Raw genomic sequence first — 9134 nt, 5'->3', positions numbered from 1 at the left:
CAGAGGGAGACATCGAGTGCCTGGAAGTAAAGTGAGGGAGAGGAGAAAAAAAGGGAGAAAATGGAATGGGATGGGGCAGCTGGAAAGGAAAAGAAAGAGATCAGCACAGAACAAAGGCAGAAGGGCAACTAGAGTCAGAGTGAAGAGCACAGCAAAGGGCATCCGGGACCCCTTGCTAAGGATTCTGGGAGTTTGGCACACACAGGGTTAGCAGAAGCCTGATTGAAGGACAGAAGAGGATATCTCAATTGCTTGTGTTGTTGTTGTTTTTAGCGCTGATAAGATGCGCTGTGCGAGAAAGTGATTGAAAGTTCCACTTCAGCGGGAGGGTGAAGCCGAACCGGGTGCGCGTGTCTGCTGTGTCGGGAGCGGTGAGCCCTTTGTGTCTGGAAAAGAGATAAAGGGGATTTAAAAGTGGGGGTGGGCTGGGGATATAACGGGACCGGGAAGCGGCACATTCACAGGAAATTTGGAGAGCATCCGGCTCCTGAAAAGAGTGAGGGAAGAAGAGGATAAGTGTCAGAGACGGAAGGAGGGACACAGACAGGCATGGAAACACCGTGTGGGTGAGTGATTGTGTCTCACTGAAGTAATAACGGAAGCAGACCTTCATATACACGTTACTGACACAGTACAGAGGCTGTATACTGAATATATGGTGTATATATCTATATATAATATACTGCTATCTATCTATATATCTATATACACATGTATATATGCATGCACATTGATATTATATAAGGTGTAATATGTATGTTACATTGGTATATGTAGTAACTTTGTAAATGGATGATAATCCCCAATATAGCAGTAATTTCAGAACAGTATTTATTTTGAATTTTATAATATATTATTTCATTATATAATCATATCCATATATTACATTGTAAGCATTTTATAATTATACGTGTCCTAAGCATTTGGTATATATATATATATATATATATATATATATATATATATATGTATACATACATATACACTACATATATACATGTACTATATGTGTGTGTATATATATATAAATATGTATACACATATAGTACATGTATATGTGTGAATTTGTATACGTGTGCGTGTGAATTATTGATATCACTCAGAATAGGTTTCAGAAAAGGGGGTGACTGAAAGTTGGATCTGTTTCTCTGCGTGTGTCTTCCTAATGGTTGTAGAAACGAGTTTTTTAAAGATTCAAACACTGCACGCCAAACGAAAATATATTTGCGCAGAAACGTAACAAGGAAATGCACAGAGTTATAGGCAGAGATAGATAATATACAGATTGTAGCATTTAATGTATTGAGATATCCCTATATGCAAAATAGACGGTATCCTAGTAACATACAACAATCATTTGCCATGTTTTATGTATACCACTGCATATACACAGATTCCTACATTCTGTTATTTAATCATACGTATACAGGGATAATCTGGGCTTTTACATGCGCGATAAATCGATCACGTTCCAGGTACAGCTGCTAGTATGCTCAGCCAGCATTTGGTGATGGAACACACTGGCTGAAGACCACAGGATTTGTAGTTGAACAGTAGTTTAAGAGTTACCTGTTGGCCACACCTGGTGCTGTATCCTGCTACATGTATGTAACAACATGAATATGAGTACACATATAGATGTACATATAAAGGACTTGTGGTTGTGGCACTCCTGTCAAAAGAGGCCTCTTTCTACAGAGAAGCAAAAGAAAGCCAGCATTTGTGATCAAAAGCCGATCTCTAAGATGAGTGCCAAGCCTTTTTGTATTGATTCCATTGTGCAGCACATTGGAGGACCCTCTAACAGCAAACCCACTCTCAAGACACTTGAGACTGATTTGAAAGACATACGCATGCATGGATAGCCGTGGATAATTCCATTTTCTTAGAATTGTGTTGCATGGCTAAGTGTTCCCAGATGCCTTTGCATCATATGCTGTTGCCAAGTAGTTGAGCAAGTGTCTCAGAATCCTTCTAAACCTCCAAGCACAGTAAGAATTTCTTTTTTTGTATATAATTGATACGGCGCCTTGTACGGAAACATATAATTTGGAATGCAGAGTTCTCTCTTCACATCAACATGGGGGTTATTATAATTTTTACTGTTTCCCCGTCTCTGAAAAGCTTCCTTGCAGGCACTTAAGGAGCCACGTGAATCTGTTTTAACATTAAAGCTTTCAGTACAGTGCAAGAGAGAACTGTATGTTAGGGAACAGAACTCTGAAGCTTCAGGCTACGTTACAAAGGGTACTGATTTTCAGCATGCTGCTAACTGTGGCATCATAATTATTAATGCAATTAATTAATCTGCGCATAGCTTTATCTTAAATTGCAAAAAAAGTATGCACAACCAAAAGGAAAATGAGTGAGTGTGTGAAAATGTGTTGCAACCATTTGCATTGATGAGACCTAAATTAGAGCATGTATTGTATTTCATGAGTTTTAGATAATAATGGAAGAAACTTTGGGGCTCTAAGCTGGCATACAGTTGAACTGGACTTTTTTTTTTTTTACCTAGTTGGGTTGAACGCCATGCGCAATGACTTGAACAAGGACTGGTTTATGGTTTAAGTGTTCAGAAATGCCCAAGAGGGAAGTGTCACTGCTTTTGGTAGAACTACAATTTCCTATAGTTTGTGTTTTTGGCTTTCACTCTGTTATTGGTTTGGTTTCAGATTAAGTGTCTATTTTCCTTTAGTGAAGCTGATTGTAGTGGCAAAATGTGGCACAACTAGCGTAATAGTTAATTTCCTTTTCCTAAAGTCCTTGTAGGTCAAATCCTCAGTGATGTGTTAATGTTTTGTATTTCCCTTACTCAAGTTCATGCAACTCCTTTAACTGATCACTTACTTGAGACCTTTTCCACTCCAGCGGTTTATGTGACTTTCCCCATCCAGCCAAGTTGTTAATTTAATTTCCAACCCACCCAATCATTCATGTAATGTTTAATCTTCCGTCTCCAGACCAAAATGAAGCCTGAAATTGCTTAACCCCAGCTATCTATAGTATTTGCTTTCTTCCATCTTCCTGCCTTTCCTTTCTATTCCCCTTTACTCCCATCAATTACCCGCTTCACTCCTTGCCCTATTGAACATATAAAGACAGAGACTCTCCTCTTATGTCCCCTTCACAAAATACAGTGACCTGGCAATGGCATATAGTTTACCTTTAGATGGACATTGCAGCAGGTAGACACAGGTAGATGGTATTGGAGGCAGCATTGGGAGTTTTCATGGAGATTAAGGAGAAGAATGTCCTATCACTCCTGTGAAGGGCTATGATGTGTAACGTGTGATGCTTGAAGAGCGTCTGCCCTTTAAATGGGGGATGATGGAAACAGCAGGAGCCCTGGAAAAATGACTTATGTTGACCTAGCCCTTTGAACCAAGGTCCTTACACTCAACTTTATTTAGCCCGGGTCCTAATAATCTGCTGCAGAGCCAATCTTGACAAAAGAGCAGCTGTAGATTAATATAAGTGGGGGACTCATTAAATTGAAGTTGAGTAATTATCCTAATCCTGAGAAAAGTAAATTAAGATGGCTGCTCCCATTGAACACGCATAAAGTGGATTTGTAATGGATATAAGCTTTTTTTATTTATTGGGAAACTGTATTCTGCAAAATGTTGGGTCTGGAAAAAAGTGAAAGGTCTTCTTCAGTCTTCCTTCTAAATATACCATACAAATGATATTCCTTAATTGTGAAAAAGTAAATCCAAAATCAAAAAAGACTTGCTTGAGGTTCAAAGAGGAGGGGGCTACCACTGCAAATGTCTACCACTTTAAACATGCCTTGAATGTTGTGCACAGAGATCACGTATATGTATTTATAGGTCCTCTCATGTGACCTCATGTCACTTACAACTGCATTCCTTTGGTATCAGAATACCCTTGCCTGACACTTGTAAAATGATGCTGTCAATATCCTTGGCAGGAAGATACCCTAGGAGCCCGCACTGTGCATGACAAGTCAGATTAATAGTGAGCATAACAGCACAGGGTCCCATGTAAATCCTGCCAGCGAAGCTGTGCAACCTACTGTCAATGAGATTAAACCCGGGCTAAAAATATATTCATGAACCAGCAGTACTATACGATTTCACTAGATCCTGAAGAGAGCCTTCATATTTTGTGTACCTTTTTGGGTATTTGATTCACATAGTCTACTCTATCCCATTTAAGTCTAAATTTGTTTACTTTTTTTTTAGTAGAGAGCATGGCCTGGCAAAAGCCAGGATCTATAGGTCAGTGAATAAAGTTTGGTGGAGGATGGGTTATAGTCTGGTCCTGTTTGTCTGGGTTTGGGCTAGGTCTCTTTGTTCCAGTGAAGGATATTGTACAGCATACAATTACATTTTAGACAATTGTTTCCAACTTTGCTTAGGGAAGTTTGAGGAAGGTCCTTTCCTGTTCCCGTGTGACTGTGCCCATGTGCCCAAAGCAAAGTCCATAAAGACATGGTTTAATGAGTTTAGTGTGGAGAAGCTTGAGTGCCCTCCATAGAGCTTATCCCTTTTCAAGATGTCAACCTAAATTTACTGATACAATGCATATACATTTTTACATTTCTTCTTAAATGTTATTTGGTTTTACAAAGGTAATTGTTTTATCAAATTCCAACCTTCGAAATGTGATTGGGGGAGATATATGCTAATAAATTCTACTTTTAAAGCAGTCGATGTCCCCACGGTGAATATGGTCATATAATGGTATTTTTATTATTGCTGATTAGGTTTTCACCAAAAGTGGCTTTACTAGGAGAGCAGTACTGCGGATGTAAATGAACATTCAGATTTGGTAGCGTGATAATCAAAGTACGGTATATTTTAGAAAAATAATGGAGACCGAAGTCAAAAGTTATTGTTTGACAGGACTGTTTGTTTAAATAATGTCATTTTTATGTGTAACCTTGTTGTATAGCACAGCTGTAATAGCATGACTAGAGACACGTAGGTGATATTCAAAAAAATGTGGTGAGATGTGGTACTAAGTAGAAGAAGTCATTGCTAATGACATTCAATGAGAAATGTTATTCATATGTTTAAAGGAAAAGTGAACCAAGCAAAATATTTATTCTGAATCAAACCGGATTAGAAAATAACAAAGGGGTCTATTCAATGTAAGGAGGTTTGAGAGGAGAGTTGAGTTTCCGCTCTTTCTCAGGGGTAGGCAAAGTGTCTGTAGAAGGACACCATTGTCCGTGGCAACGTTTGTGAAGGCCCCCAGAACATCATTAAATTGTCCACCACAGGCCCCAGTAAATGACCACCATGAGCAATGTTGATACCTATAAGCTTCTGCTGCAGGAAAAGCTTGGCTGGCCATGTATAGTTAAATCTGTGCGTCTTCTCCAAAGTTTCCGCACCCATTGAATTATTCATTATACAGGGTCAGCTCAGTACGTCTTGCAGGGGAAACCTGCTGGTTTTGGCCCTTCATAATGAATAATGAAATGAGATCATTAAAACCACAGTTTTGCTTGCAACACTCCCTTTAGTAAAAAGACCACATAGTGAAAGAGGCACAGTAAAAGAAAACAGCGTTTGGTATGACAGCCGCAAGATAAACACCACCTGACTTAAGTGAGAGCTTAGCTATCACGCTTGTGAGTTGAGATGATGTGTGCTAAAGTACATTAATGTACACGCGTATGCTTTATAACTACAATAAAAATCAAAAGCATGCCCTCCAGTGTTCTAGGTTTAAGGTGTGCTAAGTTTAACAACTAAAGCTTTTCTTTAACCTCCCTAATTATCTGTCTCATTTACATTGTGGGAAGCACATAATTGGTAGAGAATAATAGGGACATATGGTAGGATGATGACATTCCTTTCCAGCAGAGATGGTAACAATATATAAAAAGATAATTAAAAAGAATGTTTCTAAAAGGATGAATCCTGAGTTAAAGAAAAAAAAATGTTGAGGACCAAAGTGGCCCACAGGCATATAGATACGTGTATGCTAAGTTTGTAAACTGATTATTATTGTACATGGAAATGTCCTCAGTAAAGGAGCTGAAAAAAATACAGGATGGAGATTCCGCACAAAAAGATTGTACTGCAAAATGTGGTTTCATCTCAAGAGTTTACAAACCTCTCATCTGTGACATGGCACCACTCTCCAGTAGACAGTCAGGCATGAGGGAGTGTGAGTGCAGCAGCCACTCATCTAAAGTGACAGGATACGTGTCAGTAGAAGCAAATCGGTATTCATCTGGCACATTCTCCCACTATTATGTAAATGTTTAGAACCGATACCCTGTGTTTCTTGTGTGTTTTTTAATATATATATACAGAGACAAGTACTGTACAAGGTATCTCTCCAGTGAGAAGAGCCTCTACTGTGTCTGCCTTTTCTAATACATTTCTGAACTGTTACTTTTTAACGGGCCAACATACAAGATCTAATGTCACATACGCTGTCTCAGCTTACGGATGTCATTGCATGTAAAGAAGAGACGTCTGAGGCCCCCGAAAATGTATTTGACTTCATCTTTTTCTATGTTGGTCCCAATAAATGGATTCACTTTTAGCTGAAGACTCTATCTTCTCCTGGACCCATTAGACACATTCTGTAACAACTTGAAAAACGGACCATTACATATACAGTATATCAACACTTTTGCAGTTATTGCTAGATATTGTAGACAATTTCAGATGATGGTCTGTTTTAAATTGATCGCAACTTACCTGTATTCTCAGAGTTCTGTGCAACACAATGATGTGTTTAAAGTTGCTGTTCCACTTAAATTGCATAAAAACAACACAGAATAGTTTAAGAAACCTTTCCAGTTTGTATATGAACAACCTGTCAGTGACTGCTTTTTGTCTCAAATTATGTGTTTCCAACATCAGTACTAGGAATAGTACTTCATCACACAGTGGTATAGATCTTGCTTCTACACATGTTTAGCTGGGATATTGGTCGTATTTTGTGCCCACTGTTCAGGTTTGCTGGGAAATGAAGCCCGGTTGCATCAGCACCTCCTGTGACCCTTGTTGTTCTGTCATGAGGAAGATCTGGTAGGCAAGATAATATGTTAATGTCACTGTGGTCCGAGGAAGTATATATGAAGAAAGTGTAGAGGAATCCTCAGTCCTTTTTTCAGTATTTTATTCAGGAATAAACTGGGAGCTGAATGGGGTCAATTACTTAGCTAGATGTACTTAGAAACAAGGAGGGAGAGACGAGTAGCTCTACATCACAGAGAATTATACCACAGACGAGCAGCCATGCAGAGAGATATGGGGGGGGTTAAGGGAGGGTGGACTGAAGTTGGGAGGGATTGAGCTTCCAAATTTAACATTCAACCCTGCGCTGTCAAATTATCAGGCTCTGACTTGCTTGACAGCGCTTTGCTGGTTTTGATGGATCAGGGATATGACTCCCGGGATAGAATTATCACTTTTTCACTGCCAAAACACAGCAGAGTCTTCAGTGTTAATTCTCGTCTCTGGCTGTGAAGAAGATATCTTTGAATGAACGTGGCAACTCCAGAAGGGTTTAAGAGACTAAGTTAAAGAGAATATTGCCATCTCTGCCTTGGATAATGCTAGTACAGTTTATTGTAGGGAAACACATCCATCTATCTGAGATCAGCAGGAGAACAGCGAAGCGTTAGAGTTAGCAGTCAGCATGGGAATTCCGCTGCATTAATAATGGATGAAGAGATGTTTGGATAAATTCACGCAGGGCTGCAATTATTGCTCACTGCTCCTTAACAGTCCTCTCGTAGTCAACATGTGCATAGGCTCCATGCAATTAGTGAGCACGTCTAGTAATGTCAAAGGCAGCTGAATCCCAATGACTCTGCTGTAAGGTAAAAAAAAAAAAAACTGAAATCTTGCAAGACTATATATAGATAATCCTTTTTCAGCCTTGCACTCTAAAACGATATGTCTTTTATTAGATATTTCTGTCTTTTACTTAAATATGTTGTTTTCCAGAGGTCAGTTCTTTGTGAGTCAAAGTCACGGGTCTTTAGACATTAGAGAAGAAGTCGTGTGTTTTTTCACTTGCCTGCATGCCCAATATAAGCAGGTCTTTCTAAAACCTCACAATGCTCTTGTTCACGTGTGAGGCTATTTGAAGACCTTTCTGTTTTTCTATGCATGCATATTCAGACATTTCCAGACCTTTTTCTTATTGGGATTCACAAACCTCACTGGTTGTTTTCTCATGTATTTAACATTTTCTGAACACCAGATGAATCTTTTGTGTTGTCATTGGGGAATTGTTTTTCTTATATCAGAGGCAAATGTTGTTTCCTATCTCTTCAGGAAATGAAGTATTTGAGCTCAGACCATTACAAACATTGTCTTGTGGAGACCAAAGAAAGACCTTTGTAACATATGATCTGCCCACACCTGGCAAGGAAGCGGTGACAGAAAGCTTTGTTTTCTTCTGTGTCTTTGTTCCTCCACAATCTTTTCTTCACCAATGTCTTCTTCTGCTACTAACAGGTATGATTTCTTTCCTGTAGTTATTTTGAGTAAGTTCCATAATAGCGTAACACTGATTAACACTCCTACTACAGCTGGCCTAGTTTACAAATATGGCATGTTTATACTAACTCTGCATGAACATGAATCCATTTACCATTTTTCCACGACCTGCTTACCACCCTGAGATTTACTGTAGAATGGAACAAGTCTTTGTCGGAGGTTCCACCACAGAAGCCAACCAACTTTTGAAGGCTGATGGCTTTACTTAGAACATAACCAATCCTATATAAGAGTCATGGGTTTTAATAAGTTATTTGAGTGTGTAACATAAAACTCCACATCTTCCATAGCTTCCTCTAGACCCAAAAGTGTCACCTCCTGTTGATCAGGGTGCTCGGTACCCTGTTACTTGAATGTCAGGGGGTAAAAGTATAAAGTTTCAGTCACTTGGTGTTGGGGTGCAGATTTGAACGCTACTGTTTTCTTACTACTTTCTGCTGCCTATTCAGTGTTTTAATATTGTCATTCATGTTACATTTATTGCATGTAAGGAGAAGACCTTATTTCATGTACACTGTATTTCCTTGCTTCCTTTACGCCATGCTGTGACTGTCTCTGTGGATCCTGGTTGAACAGTACATGGCAAAAGAAAAAATGACAGCATTTTTAATATTAAAAAAGAGATGATCC

The 9134-nt window shown here is 39.0% G+C and overlaps 1 protein-coding gene across 3 annotated transcripts in view; it reads left to right on the top strand.

The window, feature by feature from the left end:
* Nucleotides 1-280: 280 nt before the first annotated feature.
* Nucleotides 281-9134, top strand: part of HOMER3 (homer scaffold protein 3) — a 44504-nt gene continuing 35650 nt past the window's right edge. Inside the window, exons 1-2 of one of the 3 annotated variants that reach the window (XM_053465732.1) lie at nt 282-566; nt 8280-8462. In XM_053465732.1, coding sequence (XP_053321707.1) covers nt 8440-8462 — 23 coding nt within the window. In that variant the 5' untranslated portion in view covers nt 282-566; nt 8280-8439. Of the gene's footprint in view, nt 567-2538; nt 2612-8279; nt 8463-9134 lie in introns of those variants that run through there. The other 2 variants (XM_053465733.1, XM_053465734.1) reach the window with 2 other exon arrangements.

The sequence above is a fragment of the Spea bombifrons genome, chromosome 1, assembly GCF_027358695.1.
Source record: "Spea bombifrons isolate aSpeBom1 chromosome 1, aSpeBom1.2.pri, whole genome shotgun sequence".
Classification (NCBI taxonomy): domain Eukaryota; kingdom Metazoa; phylum Chordata; class Amphibia; order Anura; family Pelobatidae; genus Spea; species Spea bombifrons.
This window is presented reverse-complemented; position numbering and strand designations above follow the sequence as displayed.